General features: G+C 42.6%; 1 protein-coding gene across 2 annotated transcripts in view; it reads left to right on the top strand.

Annotated features, from left to right (window-relative positions):
- Positions 1-1,371: 1,371 nt before the first annotated feature.
- The window catches only part of zanl (zonadhesin, like), a 66,062-nt gene continuing 45,543 nt past the window's right edge, over positions 1,372-21,890 (top strand). For both annotated transcript variants that reach the window (XM_034290683.1, XM_034290682.1), the window contains exons 1-35: positions 1,372-1,487; positions 2,194-2,219; positions 2,897-3,046; positions 3,349-3,614; positions 3,794-3,878; positions 4,081-4,236; positions 4,326-4,490; positions 4,591-4,688; positions 4,786-4,864; positions 5,014-5,103; positions 5,283-5,473; positions 6,206-6,335; positions 6,651-6,895; positions 7,183-7,331; positions 7,461-7,589; positions 7,676-7,814; positions 7,920-8,061; positions 8,697-8,893; positions 9,001-9,139; positions 9,228-9,344; positions 9,471-9,595; positions 11,621-11,766; positions 12,131-12,274; positions 12,541-12,648; positions 13,157-13,326; positions 13,875-14,077; positions 16,160-16,301; positions 16,549-16,796; positions 17,462-17,639; positions 18,067-18,175; positions 18,429-18,523; positions 18,729-18,902; positions 19,264-19,466; positions 19,733-19,874; positions 21,591-21,788. In XM_034290683.1, the coding sequence (XP_034146574.1) occupies positions 1,417-1,487; positions 2,194-2,219; positions 2,897-3,046; positions 3,349-3,614; positions 3,794-3,878; positions 4,081-4,236; positions 4,326-4,490; positions 4,591-4,688; positions 4,786-4,864; positions 5,014-5,103; positions 5,283-5,473; positions 6,206-6,335; positions 6,651-6,895; positions 7,183-7,331; positions 7,461-7,589; positions 7,676-7,814; positions 7,920-8,061; positions 8,697-8,893; positions 9,001-9,139; positions 9,228-9,344; positions 9,471-9,595; positions 11,621-11,766; positions 12,131-12,274; positions 12,541-12,648; positions 13,157-13,326; positions 13,875-14,077; positions 16,160-16,301; positions 16,549-16,796; positions 17,462-17,639; positions 18,067-18,175; positions 18,429-18,523; positions 18,729-18,902; positions 19,264-19,466; positions 19,733-19,874; positions 21,591-21,788 (5,149 nt within the window). In that variant the 5' untranslated portion in view covers positions 1,372-1,416. The remainder of the gene's footprint in view (positions 1,488-2,193; positions 2,220-2,896; positions 3,047-3,348; positions 3,615-3,793; positions 3,879-4,080; positions 4,237-4,325; positions 4,491-4,590; positions 4,689-4,785; positions 4,865-5,013; positions 5,104-5,282; positions 5,474-6,205; positions 6,336-6,650; positions 6,896-7,182; positions 7,332-7,460; positions 7,590-7,675; positions 7,815-7,919; positions 8,062-8,696; positions 8,894-9,000; positions 9,140-9,227; positions 9,345-9,470; positions 9,596-11,620; positions 11,767-12,130; positions 12,275-12,540; positions 12,649-13,156; positions 13,327-13,874; positions 14,078-16,159; positions 16,302-16,548; positions 16,797-17,461; positions 17,640-18,066; positions 18,176-18,428; positions 18,524-18,728; positions 18,903-19,263; positions 19,467-19,732; positions 19,875-21,590; positions 21,789-21,890) is intronic.

Below are 21,890 nucleotides of genomic sequence, written 5' to 3'. Positions count from 1 at the left end.
GTGTTTTAAAGGCAGCCAGAGAGCTTCGAAGCGGTGTTTGAACAACAGATACTTTAAGGTGGGTAGCAGTTCAGTAGATTACAGACAGCATGGAGAGAAACTAAGATTTAAAGAGAGATAAAAACAATATTGAGAGACGAGTAGCCGACTGGCATTATGATGGAGTCGCACAGAGAGAGAAATTGAGAAAATGACAAGAGCATAAACGAGACTATTGGCATAGTGGGTAATGTGCTTCCTGAGAAAGAGAGGGAGACAGGATATTAAAAGATAAAAATAAGGAGAAGCAATTGGAGATGTAACTAATCGCTTGGCAGATCCCAAAGACAAAAATAATTTATCTACATTTATTCAGATCTTTTTGCCAATCAAACAAGTCCTGAAACAAATCTGATGTAACTGATCTGAAAACCAATCAGAATTGGGCTGCCTGTGTTAACGCAGCCAGGAAGCAATGTAAAAACATAGACAAATGGACAGAGATGGAACATGACATAAATGTCTTACTGATCTTGACATTCGGCAGCACCTCTTTATGACCTCTTGTAAAACCTCTTATCAGCGGCCTTCTGGGTGAAACTGTTCTGTAGTGACGGAGCAGTGATTCCCAGTCTGAACTCAGAATGAAGTTCCCAAAAAAGCAGGCCTACCCCTCAGGAGGAGGGGTAGGCCTGGAACCCCTCTGGCTGGCATTAAAAAAATCATTACATGCCTACCACAAAAAATAAGGGTTTAGGATGTCTACAGGATTTAAATTTAGTTTTAGGTATCTACTGTGGAAATGAAACACGAAGAAGAAAATCTGAATGTTTTACAAAGCATTACACGCCAGTAATGAAGTAGACCAGTGAAAAACTGCATTGTTGACAGAACAGATTTGTGAACCAATGAAAAACGTTGTGGTAGACAGAACAGATTTGTTCTGTTGTTATCCGATTACTTGTTATTATTCTCCTGCATTTTAGTTGAACACAACAAATTCATGGAAGATTAATCGTCAGGTCTACAATAACAGGTTGTTGTCTACAGTATCTGCTTATCTGAATTGTCCTCTTGGCAAAATCTATCCGTGTATATACTACTTTTCTCCAAAAATGGCAAACTACCAAACGCACCCATGCCATATCATTGGCTGTTACTCATTCACTGCCTTGGTTGGTTGTTTTGCAATGTACAATGCAAGATCCTCCGTACCATGAGACATGGCCTGGTGATTTCCAATACAGCTGGGTTACCTTTCCTCCACCCTCCAACACTCCTCACATGCCTATCTCCTCCCCACCTGTACATTCTCCTTCCCTTTTCACCCTCTTTAACCCCCCATTCCATTGGCAGGTCTATAAAAGGGCTGTTATCCCTTGGTTTGTTCTTGTTCCCTGCTAACGCTGTGCGTTAGCCTGCTAACTTGAGTTAGCCATGGGGAAATTAAAAAGTATAGGTCTGCTCCTGTGGATATGTGGGTACAGTGCAGTGGATAGCACAGAAGGGTGAGTTAAACACAGACGTGAATATTGGTCCAGAAACAAGTGCTAAGGTTTAATTGAAAAATCCTAGTATTATGTTTGTTAATCAATGGATTTTTGGCTTTGAATTTTACTTTTTCATCATGTTATATTTTTCACTGATAAATCATTAGGTATCACTCAGACAGTGCTTTTAATATTTGACCAACAAAGTAGGAACTTCACTGTATACTTTACGTGTGTGTAATTTTCTTGGGGATTGAGGATAGGGTTTGTGAATAGTTGAATTTTTAACAGAATTTCAAGTTTCTGTCAATGGTTTGTATTCTGGTATCTATGGCTTATATGAAGTTATTGTTTTATTTTTCATATAGAATCAAATGTTTTTTTTTAAAAAACACTGTTTATTTATTTCCACTATTTTGGTAAATACATTTTCATTGTTTAGAAAAACTTTTTGTATTTTGACACAGTTTCATCGTGGCATGGTTTTGTTCAGGGATTTCTTTGAAATCTTTAATTTGATATAAATTCAGGGAGAATTATGGAGGATTAACTCCAAATTTTGTAATTTTGTAAAACAATTTGTATGTAGCATTTAGGAAATAAACGAATAATCTAATACTATGTGAAGTGCTACTGTTTAAATAGAACAAAAGATTATTATAGCAGACAGATCTTGATTCATCGTTAACTGTATTCACTTTTAATTTTTTTTTTTTTTACACAGCTACAAAAGAGAAGTGAATGATGCTGGTAAGCTTTCCATATTAATAGACAATCCTAATGTCGTACACAACGCTGATATTATCAACAACACAGAGGTTACTTTATCAGCAGCTCAGTCGGTCAAAAGGCTCAGTCAGTACCACCCAGCCATGTGATCCAGTCCCAAAGTGGCACACTCCGCTAGCCCATGTTATGCACTACTTTCAACAACAGCAAATGAACCCTAGTCAGAAGAAGTGCACTATGAGGTAAAAGGGTGCTATTTGAGACCGACGCCAGTTTTTACGATGTCCTTAAGGTGAAGGACTTTCCGCCATTTAGTCTTATCATCCTACACCTGTACATCGCCTTCCCTGTACAACTCAAAACAGTCACCACACAAACCACTTACACATCACCATAAATTCTACACACACATACATGAACCCACACCCTTCCTATAAAAACATGGCCGGCCATATAGTGACTGATTAAAGGGTTATATAAGTGCAATAATAGGAATCACTAAGCGAGCATCAACATATTCTAAATGCCTTATTGGTTATGTCAACATACTTCAACATACATTCTACACGTATTCACATTTTATGCGCAGTTGAGATTACGCCTTTGTTATTTTGTGTTCGAAGGTGTCAGAGATCGTCTTTCGTGTCCTCACACACTCTTCCTTTCCTGCCCCTCTTTCGTTCCTCTCCGTCTCACAGCTGTACTGACCTCCTGTGACTTCAACCAGGACAGCTCGCCATTCTGTCAGTTCAAGCAGGATAGCAGCACGGATTACAGTGATTGGACGAGAAATAAAGGCGCCACCCCTTCAGAAGGAACGGGGCCCGATGGTGACTACCCCAATGGAAGTGAGTAGCGTTTCCTCCTATTTAGGGAATAGGGTGAGTTTTGGGACGCCACCGCAATGTACATCAATTCTCCACACCCCGCACTTCTTATCTGATTCTGATTTGCGTAACCTCTCAGTCTTTGCCTCTCTCTCTTTAACTCTCTTTATTCTCTCTTTCTTGCTCCTTGCTCTGTCAATATATATTTAATACTCTCATTTTCTCTGTCACGCTCTCTGTCTCTCTTTCTCTCTCTCACTGTCTCTACTCTGTCTCTCCATCTCTCTCTGTCTCCGACTGCGTCTGACTCTCTCTTCCCCCAGAGGGTTACTACATCTACCATGAAGGTGACAACGTATCCAACGGGCAGAAGGCTCGTCTCCTCAGCCCCGCCCTCACATCCACCTCATCCCAGATCTGTGTCCAGTTCCGCTACTACATGTACGGCTATGACAGCAACAACTACTTGCGTGTGCTAGCCAAGCGGCCCAGCTCTGAAGAGAAAGTCTGGGAGAAAAGGGGAATACAGAGCCCTTCCTGGCTTGGAGCCTCCATCACTGTGGCCAAACCCACGGAACAGACCCTAACCGTGAGTGTGTTATTGAAAAAAGACCAACAAGATCAGCCAGTGCATCTAATCCGTACTGGCCTTGGTTTTGTTGTTCTTCCCCTCTCTGCTGAGCGTTTCATCGGTCGGCTACAACACTGGGGTTTAGTTCTGTATTCTCAATTGGAATTATGTTGCTGACACGTTAACTCTGTCAACAGATTGTATTTGAGGCACAGCGAGGAACCAGCGGGTCATGTGACACAGCCCTGGATAACATTGTCATCAGTGACGGAGCTTGTCCAGGTACGAATGTCTTCACTCAGTTTTCCAGGTTGCCCCCCCCCACCCCCCCATTTGTCTCTCCCCCTTTCCATCTCTCTAGTCATAAGTAACTGTTCTCATGAATTGACTTGCCTGATTTTAGTAAACACTTTGGAAAACCTCTCTCCTCCCAGTCTTTCTCTGTCAATACATTTTAATTGATGAATCTCATGTCTTTCTACAGCCTGTCTAACTGGTTGCGACTTTGACACCATTGGCAACCTATGTGGGTGGGATGCCAAAGTACCTGCGAATCCTGATCTTTTTGGCTGGGAGCAAAACAATGGACCAACTAACACCCCTGACACTGGTCCTAATGATGATTTCTCCACACCAGGGCGTGAGTACTACTGGGCGGTGTCAGGTCTGGTTGTGAATCCACTGTAGATGTTGGCCGACCATGTCATTTCCGGTTCCTTCTCTCTACAGTGGGCTCCTATCTGCTGATGGACTCTGAGTACACTGTCCCTGAAGAGAATGTTCAGCTGTGGAGCCCCTCCGTTGCCTCGACCGGATGTCTGGAGCTCAGCTTCCATTACTACATGTGGGGAACAGCCACCAGAATGAAGCTTGAAGTTCACGCTGTGACGGCAGGTAAAACACAAGAGCTAAGTGTGGGGTGGGGGGGGGGGGTATCTTTACGCGTTAACCAGCCTGTCTCCGGTCTAACTCTTAACATCACTTCTGCCCCCAGGAGGAAGTCTCGGAGCCCCCATCTTCTCCCTGACAGGGAACCAGGGACAGGGCTGGAAGCCTGCAGAGATCCGCTACCTTGGTTCATCTAACATACAGGTAGCAGGTATTCCTCTTCCAACAAACACACATGACGAGCTAATGTTTTCGTTGTTTAGGTGAGCGTGTGTTTCTTGTGTGTGTGTCTGTGTTTCAGTTTGTGATTGTGGGCTTTTATGGTGAGACCCCTGCGACGGACATTGCTATAGATGCTGTCTGCATCAAAGCCTGCACTGGTAAGGAACATGCTGTCCTCTGGGCTAACGCAGCGCGTGATTTAATCATTGAAATCCTGTGATTTGGAGGAAACCGACAGGCTCAAGAGTTTATCTGAACGGCTGGAATTGGAATTACATTTTGCCCATGCTTTCGTTGGTTATTTCAGCTCCAATCCCAACTACACCCAAACCGACAACATCAAGACCAACTACACCCAAACCCCCAACCCCCAAACCCACGACCCCAGAACCACCAGGTGAGAACACTAATTAAGGGTTGTGTTCTCCCAACTGGAATCAGTAACCACCTTCGGACATTTGTCCTGAATCTCCCTCATCTTCCTCTTGCTGCTTTCCATTCCCCTTCTTTTTCACGAAACCTAATTCGTAAATGTTTCCTGTCATTCATTTTTCTCCCCTTCTTGTCCCCTTCCAGTGAAGTGCCCTCCCAATGCTGAGTACATAGAGTGTGGCCCAGCCTGCATTCCCAGCTGTAAGGAACCCTCTACTAACTGCAGTGGTTCCTGTATCAGCGCTTGTTTCTGTAAGCCAGGCTTTGTGTTCAAAGGGAGACGCTGCGTCCGTACTGAAACTTGTGGTTGTCTGGAAGGAGGCGACTACTATGAGGTATGACATGATCTGGCTATATTAGTGTACGGTTTAGAATGTTTGTGATGATAAAACACCATATGAAACATACAGAATTATACAGTTCTTATTTTGGCACAAATGCGCCCCCACCCCACAAATCAGAGTCACACCAACGCCCCCAAGAGAAAATGCTGGTAGCTCCCAGAAGCTACCAGCTGGGCCAGCCCCGCACCTACAACCTGCCTCCCCTTAGGATCTCATCAGGTGAAATACTCAAGGGCTCCCAGGGAGCAGCTCGGGGCGAAGGCCAAAAGAACAGAAGAGCTGGAGAAGGTAGCAGGATGGAGAAGGAGGAAAGAAGATGGCCTGGAGATGACGGGTGCTGGAGCTGCCTTCCCATGACAGGGGCTTTAGAGTTGGAATTGTCCCTCACCACCTCCCCTCATCACTGTTAATAAAATGCCCACCAGGGCCCTAAAGACCCCCTGTTTCCGTTCCCTGTCTCTCCCTATTAAAACATACAGCATATCCAATTGAATATAGCTAGTACGATACAAGATGCAACACACTATGATAATTGAAGTGATAAATGACACACTGCGATAATAGAATATCCAATTACAGGGAAAATGACATTGCATTAGTCACATATATGTACAAAAAACTATTACTGGCACAAACTACATAAACACCGTTACCCAAATAAACCATGTTATACATCTTAGTAAGTGTTAATTATTCCTTTATTTCCCATCTCTGTTGTTGTAGCCAGGAGAGGTCATCTTTGGTGATGGCTGCTCCAAACTGTGTCGTTGTGCTGGTAACTACACCCTTGACTGTGTGGACAACTCCTGCTCTCCCACAGAGGAATGCCGCAGTGGAGCCTGTTATCCTAAAGGTGCGGTTTAGTTATCACGCTGGTAGAAACACTGAAAGGTTATCAGAATCAGTATTACTGGTTATTATTATGAGAATGCTTGGGAAACCCTTAAGGATGGTCTCAATCAGTCAGTATTATAATAGTTAAATAACTATTCACCCATAAGCAGCTAGGTATAACTTTTTAGGACCTTACAAATCTTATCCACCTCGTTGAATTTCTCCACAGCCTTAAGACATTAAACAGTTTTATCAACTGCAATTGATTCCTAGCTATCTGATTTTAATCAAATGTTCATTTGCTTTATTAGTTTATTCATTTCTTTCCCCTCAGACACTTCCACCTGTATAGTGTCTGGTGACCCTCACTACACCACCTTCGACAGAAAGAACTACAACTTCATGGGGAACTGCAGCTATCTGATATCTGAACCTTGTAATGACACGTCAGTGCCTCACTTTGAGGTGCACGCCGACAACGAGAACCGCTACAACCAGCCGACCATCTCTTACCTGAAGGCCGTGCACGTGTACGTGCGCGGGGTGAAAATCTCCATTCTCAAGGGAGGCGTCGTGCAGGTAAAATACAGTGATTGGTGGACAGACAGAGAGACTGAAATAGATGAGGATGACATTTTTGAATAAAAATACACATGAAAATATTCTCTTTTAATTCAGTGCATCTTGCCGCATAAATTACACAATGTACGTTCAAAACACAGATATAAACTGAACAAAGAAACAAGTGTTTTGAGGACCTCCCCAAAACTTCAGGAGGTTTTCATTGTCCCCTCTGACATCTTTAGGAAGTCTATTGTTTGTTTAAAATGACTAATCACTAATCTATATCAATGTTCTCCTTCTAGTTGAACAGTACCAACGTGAACATCCCCCTGACCCCAGCTCCAGGAGTGTCTGTACTACTGTCTGGTACTCTGTATACTGTAGCCATGAACTTTGGTGTCACCGTAAGATACGATGGAAATCACTACATGGACATCAAAGTCATTAAAGAGTGAGTCAGAGCTTCCCAAACCACAGAGACCTTACAGAAGTTCACAACAGCATATGCCCTAAAAAATATCCAGAAGAATACCTCACCAAACAAACAGAAAAATTACAAAATCTGTGTTTCTGTTTTCAGCTACAAGGACAAGCTTTGTGGACTGTGTGGAGACTACAATGGAAACTCCAACGATGACTTTAGGAAACCGGATGGTTCTCTGACCACCAACCCCAATGACTTTGGACACAGCTGGGTCACAGATCCCAAGTAAAGAGTCATTCTACTACAGTCATTCACATAGACATTCACACACGCTCACAAACACAACTGATACACTCTTCATCTCCCTCCAGTTGTAACAAGCCGCCCAACGTCACCACACCAGACTGTAGTTATGCAGAACAGGACCGGTATGAGAGCTCTGGATACTGTGGTATGCTACTGGACAAGAATGGACCTTTTGCTGTCTGTCACCCCAAGGTCAACCCCAATGTGAGTATTTACGCTAATGCAGGGATATGCTGTGAACAAGAATACAGTACTTAAACGTATGTTTTTGAAACATGTCTGAAATGTTTGTGTTTTGTTCTGTGTCAGAAATTCTTCAAGGACTGTGTGTTTGACCTGTGTGAACTGGGAGGTGCCAAGCCCATTCTGTGTGAAGCCATTGAGTCGTATGTCAATGAATGTCAGGACCGAGGAGTCTCCTTAGGACCATGGAGGAACAGCACCTTCTGCCGTGAGTGGAAATATGTGTTACAGATGACGATAATGACCATAATGTAAGATTAAACACCAAAGACTGTTATTATTAGCATCATTCTGTTCAATAAAACCTAGTTACTACTGAGAAATAATATACTTCAGCTATTTCAGAATCTGAAGTGGTTTTTTTCTCAAAGGTTTATAAGGCCATTATAATGCCTCAAACTCAGATGTTGATGGTCAGTCATTTAGCCAACCTAGGAATCTATGTACATCATGAATTAGAAAAGCCAGGTCAGACATCTATGAAGCAAGCTGTTTAATTGTAAAGGGAATCCTGCAAAAATTTGGAAACCAGTTACTTACTTGAAGAATAGTTCTGACTATCCCTTTACAGTGAAGTTATCAAGCCAAATGCTCCCTTACTGATATAGATGCTTTTATTGATTCACTTAAAGACCACACCTTTCACATCCTGGCATAGTTGAAGAACGTGTAGTCGGAGAAATGGCCCAGGATCCCTCTTTGGTTGATATTTTAGTTTTCAACATTTTTGACCAGTTTTATATTAGTACTAGTGCATCCCTAATATAAAAGATCCTATTAAAATAAAAGTAGATATGTTTTTTGCAACTGATGTCCTAACATCTATTCTCTCCATTTCTCCAGCTCTGAAATGCCCTGCCAACAGTCACTATGTACCATGCGCCGCCCCGTGCCAACCCACCTGTACCAAACCTCCCACGGGATGTGACAGGCCCTGTTCAGAGGGATGCGTGTGCGACTCTGGGTACATCCTCAGCGCTGGGAAGTGTGTCAAAGAAAGCTCCTGTGGCTGCAAACACTCCAATGGACAATACTATGAGGTACTGGACACTGCTATATCATCAGGATGCCAATATTCTGGTGACTTTGACATGTCTGATATGACTGTTGACTCCACACTGACACAACCCTCCCCTCCTTCCTCTAGCCTGGTGAAGAGTGGTACGTGGAGAACTGTCAAATGAAGTGTGTCTGTAACGCTCCTTTCATCAGCTGTAATCCATCTGACTGCCCCCCCATGCACGAGTGTAAGGTGCAGGGAGGAGAGCTGGACTGCTACCCAATCGGTAAGAGTCTTCTAGAAATAAGTCAAAACGGTCCCTTCAGGTCAGGAAAGTTTGGGGGGGTTGACCACATCTGTCCTGTCTACCCCAGGTTCTGAAGACTGTGTGATCTCTGGAGACCCCCACTATAACACCTTTGATGATAAGTTCTACACCTTCATGGGGACCTGCACTTATACCCTGGCCAGGGCCTGCAAGAACCACACCGGTAAACTCAAGATGATGCTGTTCTGGAGTTCTAACTGGGCTATGGCTTCTGGAGTTCTAACTGGGCTATGGGTTCTAACTGGGCTATGGGTTCTGAAGTTCTAGCACTGGATTTGTTGTGTTTTAGGTCCGTGGTTCTCTGTGGAGGGTAAGAACGAGGAGCGAGGTCTGGCTGGAGTGTCCTATCTGAAGAAACTTTATGTTACTGTCGACGGAATCACCGTCACACTGATGAAGAGCAGGAAGACTTTGGTACGTTATTCTTAAACCATCAATTCATTCTGAGTTCATTAAATAATGAGTTGACCCTAAAGAGCAGCATTTACATTCCATGGAGTTTCTTATGTTTTTAGGGAATGCATGGACCCTAGAGTTGATTATTCATTTTATACCAAGGCTTTAATTTAACCCACATGCCTCTAGCAATGTATTCAAAAGACAGTGAATATCCCTTAAAGTAAATTGCCAATATATTATCTGTCTACAGAATTTCCCTTGGTTAACTAACAAAATTGTTGCTGGGCTAACCGATATGTTCTTCCATGTAGAACAGCAAGTGAACTTACAGTGGGGCAAAAAAGTATTTAGTCAGCCACCAATTGTGCAAGTTCTCCCACTTAAAAAGATGAGAGAGGCCTGTAATTTTCATCATAGGTACACTTCAACTATGAGAGCCAAAATGAGAAAAATATCCAGAAAATCACATTGTAGGGTTTTTAATAAATGTATTGGTAAATTCCTCAGTAAAATATTTGGTCACCTACAAACAAGCAAGATTTCTGGCTCTCACAGGCCTGTAACTTCTTTTTTAAGAGGCTCCTCTGTCCTCCACCCTTTACCTGTATTAATGGCACCTGTTTGAACTTGTTATCAGTATAAAAGACACCTGTCCACAACCTCAAACAGTCACACTCCAAACTCCACTATGGCCAAGTCCAAAGAGCTGTCAAAGGACACCAGAAACAAAAAACGGTGAGCAAAAATCCCAGAACCACACGGGGGGACCTAGTGAATGACCTGCAGAGAGCTGGGACCAAAGTAACAAAGGCTACCATCAGTAACACACTACGCCACCAGGGACTCAAATCCTGCAGTGCCAGACGTGTCCCCCTGCTTAAGCCAGTACATGTCCAGGCCCGTCTGAGGTTTGCTAGAGAGCATTTGGATGATCCAGAAGAGGATTGGGAGAATTTCATAAGGTCAGATGAAACCAAAATAGAACTACTGAGTTGCATCCAAAGAACACCATACCTACTGTGAAGCATGGGGTGGAAACATCATGCTTTGGGGCTTTTTTTCTGCAAAGGGACCAGGACGACTGATCCGTGTAAAGGAAAGAATGAATGGGGCCATGTATCGTGAGATTTTGAGTGAAAACCTCTTTCCATCAGCAAGGGCATTGAAGATGAAATGTGGCTGGGTCTTTCACCATGACAATGATCCCAAACACACCGCCCGGACAACGAAGGAGTGGCTTCGTAAGAAGCATTTCAAGGTCCTGGAGTGGCCTAGCCAGTCACCAGATCTCAACCCCATAGAAAATCTTTGGAGGGAGTTGAAAGTCTGTGTTGCCCAGCGACAGCCCCAAAACATCACTGCTCTAGAGGAGATCTGCATGGAGGAATGGGCCAAAATACCAGCAACAGTGTGTGAAAACCTTGTGAAGTCATTGACAATAAAGGGTATATAACAAAGTATTGAGATTCACTTTTTTATTGACCAAATACTTATTTTCCACCATAATTTACCAAAAAATTCATTAGAAATCCTACAGTGTGATTTTCTGGATATTCTTTTCTTATTTTGTCTCTCATAGTTGAAGTGTACCTATGATGAAAATTACAGGCCTCTCTCATCTTTTTAAGTGGGAGAACTTGCACAATTGGTGGCTGACAAAATACTTTTTTGCCCCACTGTATAAAGACTCCAGGGTAGCTTGCATCTCTTCAATGATATCTTCCATAGTTTTTCACTCAAATAATAATATGGCCAAATCCCTTCAGGATCCGCCCAGATCTGGTGTGGTTCACTTAACAGACCTTAATGGTTGTAGTCATAGGGTTGTGGGTTTGATTCCCCTCCCAAAAGTAAGAGCATGTACTTAACTACTAAATACTATTTGTAAGTAACGTGTGGATCTGGACAAAAGCTACACAACTCTAACAGTACAACCCACATTTCTATAGCATGAAAACACAATGAGATCTGCAGGCAAGTAGTTTGAAACAAAGAAACAAAACTGTCAAACCCTCTTTCTTTCTCATTCTGCTTCCACAGGTGAATGGAAAGCGCGTGTCCCTCCCCAACTCCCCGTCTCCTCTCATCTCTCTATCGCTGGCGGGAGAGTACATCACCCTGCAGACTTCGTTCGGCCTCAAGGTGCGCTGGGACGGAAACCACTACGCCCAGATCTCAGTGCCAAGGTGTGTACTACTGATACAGAAAGTAATACAAATGAATGTTATTTTACACTAAGACCCGCTTTGAATCTTTGATATCCCAGGCTCCTAGATGCAGTGTGGAACAACATGAGGAACATTTTCTTTCTAAAACCCATTACATTTTCATGGTTATTTTAGCGTCTCAAGTAAACTCCTGGATATTTTGTGTGATCCTCAGAATAAATGTATTGGTTGTTGTTTATATCAGTACCTAATCCAGTTTTTTCTCTTGGTATTAGGACTTTTGTAGTATGTTCTATTTAGTAATCCACTGGTTGAATGCTTTTGGATCTTGATCTTCCACTGTGTTTTGGTGTGAATCTAATCTACTGGTTGTCTTCCTCAGCTCCTACTCTGACCAGATGTGTGGCCTGTGTGGTGGTTATGACGGTAACCCTAACAACGACTTCACCAAGCCGGACGGATCCCAGGTCACCAGCGCCAAGGACTTTGCAAACAGCTGGCAGACCAAAGATGATGAGGATGCCAAGTGAGTGGGAATTATGTGGGAATCTTGTTTTAGAAACCAAATGTTTAATCCCTGTATAATGCATGTGTGTAGGCCAGTGAAGACAAGTTCACTTATAATCTACTGATGCAATGCCATAGTATGGTAAACGCCACAATTAAGAGCAAGTAAACATTTATTCTTACTGGTGGTAGACAACAGTTTGAGATTTATCCAAGGTTCACTTAAACTGACTTTATAAACATGGTCATTATTTCTCTTACATTTCTACTAATGTGTCTTCACAGTTGTAAACCCGACATCAACCCTGACCCAGACTGTGACCCTTCACTGGAGGCGGAAGTATCCAAACCAGAGAAGTGTGGGAAATTAACTGACACCAAAGGACCTTTTAGGTGAGGGACAGAGTAACAGGAACATCAAGATACAAAACATACCTACATTCACAATGCATATTCCCCATTTTCCATAAACTGTGTATATTCAACAATATAATGTGGAATGCACTTCCATAAGAGCTTAATAGCTTGTGGGAGCATTTTCTAAAGGGGATCCAAACAGACTAAACAGCCCTAACCAACAATTTGTCCAAATGTGTGAACCTACACGTTTATAAGGCTTACATAAAGGATCTTGGGATCTATTCCAGGATTAAATCAGACTATTAAGGTATAGGGATAGGAATGTTGCATCATGTTTTGTCCTAATGGCAGGCTTAGAGAAGTGCACAAGCCCTGACATCATCATAACTTTTACCACAACATTCTTAAAATTGCTTAATGAAAGAGAAAGTTATGCATGTAACTTTTGCACTTAATTTGCCTCCTTCTCTCTCTTTTTCCTGTCTTCCTCACACATTTCACTCATCATTTTCTCTCTCTGTCATCCATCCTGCCTACAAAGGGAGTGCATTGCGCTGGTGGACCCCACACCCTTCTTCCAGAGCTGTGTGTACGACATGTGTCGTTTTGACGGCCAGCAGCAGATGCTGTGTGACCAGCTTCAGGCCTACACTGATGCCTGCCTGGGAGCAGGTGCCAAGGTCCATCCCTGGAGGAAGCCAGACTTCTGCCGTGAGTCTCAGGCACAGATAAACATCAGACATGATAAACACCAACAGAAATGCTATAAAACGTAGGGCAATTTGTTTGCAAAAAGTGTTTTGAAATAGTGTGAAACCGAATGCACTGTGATTCTTTTCTGAGGCGCCTGCCTGGGATAAGGTGCCAAGGTTTCTGTCAACAAGGAGCTAGACCTCTGATGCCAGATTCCCTATAGAAACGTGTTGGTAACTTTGGCGCTCACTGCTTTGTTGTTTGGTTACACTTCGAAATGTGACAGAAACAAAAAAGGGACTCTTTAACACAACAAGGTGGGACAACCACACAACTTGGTAATAGTTGATTTTCATACGTCAGACACTGATGTTTGAGAAAAAAGTCTTCAAATCCATCTTCTTGTCTGGAAAGCATTTGTCCAAGTTACAGCTGTGTGTCACACATCACATACTAACAAATACAATATATTTGTGTTAGTCTGAGCCAATAGGTCATTTATTCCTTCCATAGTTCTGATTCATGAAGATCTCATTATACTGACCGTCACCTTTCCCTCTCCCCAGCTCTGACCTGCCCTCCCAACAGTTCCTACTCCATGTGTGTGAGCTCCTGTCCAGAGACCTGTCTGGGTGTCAGCGGACCCCCTGGCTGCTCCGAGGGGTGTGTGGAGGGGTGTAAGTGTAACCCCGGCTTCATCCTCAGTGATGACAAGTGTGTTCCGGTTAAAGACTGTGGCTGTGTTGACACCTCGGGAGATTACCACGCTGTAAGTACTGCTCATGAGTTCACAAAGAATATGACATGGAGCACCAAGGTGTTGTAAAGGTTTAGTATTATATCACCTGAATACAATATACTGTACATGTCAAAGGTTTGGACACTAACCCATTCAATTGACTTTTGACTGATACTGTTCATTAAAAAATGCATATCTAAAATATCAGTGCACTAGCACATTAATAAACACCTTCAAAACGTGATACTGTAAACACTGTTCACATCTTCAAGTTCAATGTTTACATGTACTGTTTCTTGTATGTGTTAAGAGGTTTTGGATTGTAAGTAGGGCTCGTTTGTAAAATATACCAGTTGACATTCCTTTAGCTCCATTAGGATCTGACATGATCACTACTAACTATGAGCGTACTGACTGGTCCGAAGCAGTGTCACCTCCAGTCATCAATGCTGGAGCAATAAACACTGACATGTGTTTTTTAATTAGTGTCAATGTTAATGAGCTCATAACTACAGAACACAGATTGTAAACAACTATACCAATCAAAACGTCACCTGGGCTATCTATGGCCTTAGATGCATTGCCGTATTCTGCAAACTTGAAAGCATAATCGAGCCATTGCTAGCTGACCATAAAACCATTGTTGAGGAAACAATAATATGCCGGTTCTGACCAGTTGGTACAGGGCTTAAAGTCAATGTAATTGCTAATAGACTCTGCACCAGCGTAGTGAGGAACTTCTGCTTTTGTCTAGAAGTCGGTATTGCAGTTTCCGGTTTACTTACTAATACTCATCCACATTAGTAAACACTTAAACTCACAACAAGATGAGTGATGCTGTTGTACGAAAAAAATATATATATATATTGTACGTGACTCATTTAAGTTTCAAGGTACAAGTGGGGCATCATTTTAATCAGGAGAATGTCCTCTTTTTAATAAAATATGGCTTGCGCCATTCAATGACTTCAAACGCTAGACTAGAAATAGTCAGAAAAGGCGATTTTTTTATATACTTATATACTTGCGCCATTCAATGACTTCAAAAGGAAAGGAACACGTCGCTAACTAGCTTAGCCGATAGTCGGCCGGCACACCACAGTAAACTACTTACCCTCGTAGTTGTGCAGATACCTCGATACGTAGAGTTTGAATCCCTTGTTCCGCTTGCTTGTTGGAGCAGGGGACCAGGCATCAACAATTCGATGGACATCACTAATGCATATTTTAGGCAGGTCTTGGAGACATCTACTAAAAACTGACATTTTGGGCGATGCGGGTGATCGCCTTAAGTAAACCGGAAAATGATATGCCGACATCTGGCTAAAGTGGAAGTTCATCAATACGCTTGTGCACAGAGCCTATTCCAAGCAGTAATCGTTTATGCGTTAGGTTTGATCAAACAACCCACAATACATTTCATTTTCTCTTTATCGTTTGCAGAGAACACAACAAATATTTGCCAGGTTTTAAAACTATTTTCAAGCAGGAGATGAAATCAAGGAGTGTCTGCCCAGACACGTAACTTAACTAGCTAGCGTTAGCTTATCGTCTCGACCAAAAACATTCCTAAAATGTATCTGCACTTCTAGAAATATAAGAAACAAGAACACCAAATTATTTTCTGTTGAAGTATTGTTTCCCAGTAATCATCAATCTAGCAGTAACTTAAACATAGTTTACCTTATCTATCTAGCTAATTAGCTAAATGAGGTATGTAATGTTACCATACCTGTCCAGTAGAAAGGTAGACAACTCTGCATTACTGTTGATTCATTTTTCAAGCTTAAGCAGTCGGCCATGAAATAAATTCAAAATCCAGATATATCCTCGTTTTACTCCATGCTTTGTCTGATTCTCGCTTTGCTTTAGAATTATCTTCATCCTTGGAGCACTCAGTGTACCCAAATAAGACTTGTCATTGGCCTTCACCTCGCACATTATTTAATATCTTAAAAATGACAGCAGCACAAATAAAGAATGTAATGGCACAAACGGAGCAAAAACAATAAAGCTTTTGCGTTGGTTGGGGGGCCAACGTCATGCATGTTGATTTCCCTGTAAAAAAAAAAATAAAGTTAATAATCCATCACCATGATCTGTTTGTTTCAGGTGGGTGATAACTGGTACCTGGAGGGCTGTAAAGAGAAGTGTGTGTGTCTGGGTGAAGGTGTGATACAGTGTCAAAACACCACCTGTTCCATAACAGAAGGATGTGGCCTGCAGGGTGGAGACTATGGATGCTATCCACTGGGTATGATAGAGTAACATTTATTTTTATTGTGTGTGTATTTTTCTACTGGCCATTTGGGAAACAACATTTTTGGATGTCGAATAGACTTCACCATTTTGAACACTCCAGTCTGTGCACTTTTCTATTGTGGATGTATTTTTTCTCAGGAATATTGCTATTGGTTATTAGTGTTCCCTCAACAATTCAAACTTAATTGAAAATGAAACAATATGAACCAAAACTAAACACTACGTTGCCCTACCAACAGAAACAGGAATTTGCACAGTCCAGGGAGACCCTCACTACACCTCTTTTGATAAGAGAGTTCATCACTTCATGGGTTCCTGCTCCTACACCCTCACCAAGCCCTGCAATGAAACCTCCGGGATGCCGTACTTCACCGTGGACACCCAGAACGAGCACCGAGGCGCTAACAAAGTTGTGTCTTACGTCCGAGCCGTTGTGGTTAAGGTGTACGGAATCACCGTCGTCCTGGGTCAGGGACGCAAAATACTGGTGAGGAGCGTTTTGGATTCTCTTAACCACGAGTTCTCTACAGTGTTACAATTTCAGTTAAAAACTTTTAAATGTTGATTTAAAACGTTGATGTTCATCTCAAGATAAGAGTATAATTTACACGTTAAACTTACAGATATTTTAATTAAATATGATTTAAGAGATTCTGGCCTCGAAGAGATTCTGGCAAACCGTCCGGCGCCTCAGGAGAGGGAAACAGTGCCCTACCAACGCTGTTTACAGTAGAGGTGGGAAGCTGTTGACCTCAACTGGGGATGTCGTCGGGCGGTGGAAGGAATACTTCGAGGATCTTCTCAATCCCGCCATCACATCTTCCATTGAGGAAGCAGAGGATGAGGGCTCGGAGGTGGACTCATCCATCACCCGGGCTGAAGTCACAGAGGTAGTCAAGAAACTCCTCGGTGGCAAGGCATCGGGGGTGGATGAGATCCACCCTGAGTACCTGAAGTCTCTGGATGTTGTGGGGCTATCTTGGTTGACACGCCTGTGCAACAGTCTGGGACACTATTGTTTGTCTGCTGCTGCAACATGGTTTAAAGATTAATAAAACATGACATTTCTAAAATATATATTTTCAAATGCTGTTGTCTGATTCTATGGCTAATGTGAAACCCACCTAATCACCACTTCTTCCCATTTCCCAGGTGAACGGAACACTTCTGACACCTCCTGTGACTCTGACCAATGGGGTGAAGGTCTTTTTGAGTGGCAAGTTTGTTGTGTTGGAGACGACCTTTGGCCTGAGGGTGAGGTTTGATGGTGACCACCACGCTGACGTCACTCTGCCCTCTTCCTACAACGGACTGCTCTGTGGACTTTGTGGTAAGACATAATCAACGTCACTATTATTACACAACATGATAGAAAAGTATTGATCAGTAATCAGTTGATTGAAAGTAACCAGGCACAGCAAGCAAGTCCTCATCCTCAGTTCACATTTATCATATCCACTCTTGGGGAGAGTAGTTATGTAATATGTAAATTCATCTTGATTTAACTGAATTAGAATCTTTGGGTTCGTCAACCCAGTTGTGTGTTTGTATGCAGTGTCGGCCCTAGCCTTGTAACTGGATTTGGGGGCCCCCTCTCCCCTAGTGGTCCAGGGCTCACTATTGGTTTGGGGCAGCCTAGTTGTCAGGACCCTTAAGCAACCAGCTATGTTGCTTATACTTAGGGCCGGCCCTGACAATAACTGTTGATATGTACAGAATCAAAATCAACTGAGTTAGTCTAACGACTGTTCTTGTAGGAAACTTTAACGGCCAGCCTGGTGACGACAACATCAAACCAGACGGTAAACCAGCCGGCAACACCAATGAACTGGGAGAGAGCTGGCAGGTCCCTGACAACCGCCCGGAGTGAGTCACACACCTGAAAAACCTGACACACAAACACACATTTTCTCTGAAATGTGTTTATTTATCCAGTCTTGTCCATTGGTACTAGAAACCTAATTTCGATCACAGACTATGTTACATTTATTATGACCCATACATCAGACTGGAGTAAGGAGATATAATTTCAGTCCTCAACTGAGACATCTTTGAGGTTCATCCCTTCATTCTTTTCTTTCCTATATTATTCCCTTCATCCCTCCATCTCTTCTTTTAGCTGTACTCACGGTGGAGGAGAGGAGGATTGTGATCCTAAGGTGGAGGCAGAAGCTCAGAAACCCACCAGCTGTGGCATGATTAGTGACCCCAAAGGTGAGACACACACACAGACAAACACACAGAGAGAAACAAATATATGTATGTACGCAAAGACAAACAAACACACAGACATACACAGAAACATACATATGCTCACAGTGATTTACATGCAAATTCTATGCTAAGACATCCTCTTTTATACAAACTAAATATTTTATTTAATTAAAAATGTCATCAACCTTTCTGCATTCACTCTCAGGTATCTTCAAGCCATGCCATGCAGTGGTTCCCCCCAACATCTACCAGGAGAACTGTGTGTATGATCAATGTGCTACAGGAGGGACTGTGGCTCTGTGTCAAGCTATAGAGAGCTACGCTGACCTGTGTGCCTCAGCTGGAGTACATATCACCTGGAGGAACAACACCTTCTGTCGTAAGTCATTAATATGTACTGAAACGCACAGCCCAAATATGGATTTCCCTCAAATTCCTCAGAAATCCCAGGCCAACATAACTGTCCACTTTTCATTACATAGTGTTGATGGTTGAATACATTGCCTGAGATCCATCAGTGACATCCAGCGTTCCAATATTGTATAATACATTTGGCTAAATGACTGCTTAGACAGTGCAACTTCTCTTGGGAAGAATCAGTATAACTAAAGTGGTGTGCCACAAGGAACAGTCTTCATACTGTCATGTCTGCCTCTGCATGTCCACTCCTCAGTATCATAAAACTGTTGGGCAATAATGATTCCTTTTCTAACCAATCCATTACCTCTGTTCCCCTCCAGCACTGAAGTGCCCCCCAGGCAGCCACTACAATTCTTGTGGTAGCGCCTGTCCATCCACCTGTTCAAACCTAAGTTCCAACTCCACCTGTAACCAACCTTGTGTGGAGGGCTGTGTGTGTGACACAGGTCTCATTCTCAGTGGGGACAAGTGTGTCCCACCCAACCAGTGTGGCTGCACCGACAAGGATAACAATTACAGACCGGTAATTCTTTTTCCTGCCTTTGACTAGTTAGACTAATTTTGCTGTCGTCAGTGATTTACCCAATACCTTGTGAGTACCTTGTTTGTGTTCAATCATTGAAAGACATTTTTATTATTTTTCTCAATATAAACATTGATATGTATATCAAGCTTCATGCTGTTGGTGTAATATACTTTGAGTATATTGTGAATACGGATAAATACAGAAAGAAAAGAGCACTTGAAAGTGTTAGTAAGTCTTCGTCTTTCTTAATCTTTTTGTTTCAGGTGGGCCATAACTGGTACCTGGAGGGCTGTAAAGAGAAGTGTGTGTGTCTGGGTGGAGGTGTGATACAGTGTCACAACACCTCTTGTTCCATAACAGAAGAATGTGGCCTGCAGGGAGGAGAGTTAGGATGTTACCCACTAGGTATGATACACAATACAAACACACACACACACACACACACAAACAGGGAGGAGAGTTAGGATGTTACCCACTAGGTATGATACACAATACAAACACACACACACACACACACACACACAAACAGGGAGGAGAGTTAGGATGTTACCCACTAGGTATGATACACAATACAAACACACACACACACACACACACACACAAACAGGGAGGAGAGTTAGGATGTTACCCACTAGGAATGATACACAATACAAACACACACACACACACACACACACACACACACAAACAGGGAGGAGAGTTAGGATGTTACCCACTAGGTATGATACACAATACAAACACACACACACACACACACACAATCAGGGAGGAGAGTTAGGATGTTACCCACTAGGTATGATACACAATACAAACACACACACACACACACACAAACAGGGAGGAGAGTTAGGATGTTACCCACTAGGTATGATACACAATACAAACACACACACACACACACACACACACAAACAGGGAGGAGAGTTAGGATGTTACCCACTAGGTATGATACACAATACAAACACACACACACACACACACACACACACAAACAGGGAGGAGAGTTAGGATGTTACCCACTAGGTATGATACACAATACAAACACACACACACACACACACACACACACACACACACACACAAACAGGGAGGAGAGTTAGGATGTTACCCACTAGGTATGATACACAATACAAACACACACACACACACACACACACACAAACAGGGAGGAGAGTTAGGATGTTACCCACTAGGTATGATACACAATACAAACACACACACACACAAACAGGGTGGAGAGTTAGGATGTTACCCACTAGGTATGATACACAATACAAACACACACACACACACACACAATCAGGGAGGAGAGTTAGGATGTTACCCACTAGGTATGATACACAATACAAACACACACACACACAAACAGGGTGGAGAGTTAGGATGTTACCCACTAGGTATGATACACAATACAAACACACACACACACACACAAACAGGGTGGAGAGTTAGGATGTTACCCACTAGGTATGATACACAATACAAACACACACACACACACAAACAGGGAGGAGAGTTAGGATGTTACCCACTAGGTATGATACACAATACAAACACACACACACACAAACAGGGAGGAGAGTTAGGATGTTACCCACAAGGTATGATACACAATACAAACACACACACACACACACACACACAAACAGGGAGGAGAGTTAGGATGTTACCCACTAGGTATGATACACAATACAAACACACACACACACACACACACACACACACAAACAGGGAGGAGAGTTAGGATGTTACCCACTAGGTATGATACACAATACAAACACACACACACAAACAGGGTGGTTAATGAGAATGCCAACCACTGGTTACAGTACCGTTATAACAAAATTGTAGTGGATGCTATTTATTTTGCTGGGCATTTATTGTGGGTTAAGATCTTAAAGCATTTTTGGTTGAGAAGTGCTTTACAATTGTATGATCTCAGTTTCATGCCTAAATGTGCAAAAAGTTTTAAATGTGAAAATGTATATTATTGTAAAAGAACTACTGTAAATGAGGCTCCCTATATCATTTGAGAAGAAACCATTATGAGCTACATATATCCACACTTTCCCCCGGGAAACAAATACAACACAACCTCACCACCTAAACTCTCACCTCTAGGAACATCTACACCTCCAACTCCAGGACCAACTACACCTAAACCCCCAACTCCAGGACCAACTACACCTAAACCCCCAACTCCAGGACCAACTACACCTAAACCCCCAACTCCAGGACCAACTACACCTAAACCCCCAACTCCAGGACCAACTACACCTAAACCCCCAACTCCCAAACCCACGACCCCAGAACCACCAGGTCAGAACACAAATGCATTCTTATTCTCACAGTTGGAGTCAGAAAGCATGTTCTATGTTCATTTTAATAATAGTGTTATTTACCTAATCAGTCCTGATGTTA

This window comes from Esox lucius, chromosome 24 (assembly GCF_011004845.1).
Source record: "Esox lucius isolate fEsoLuc1 chromosome 24, fEsoLuc1.pri, whole genome shotgun sequence".
NCBI lineage: Eukaryota > Metazoa > Chordata > Actinopteri > Esociformes > Esocidae > Esox > Esox lucius.
The sequence above is the reverse complement of the archived record's forward strand: the minus strand, read 5'-3'. Positions and strand labels throughout refer to the sequence as shown.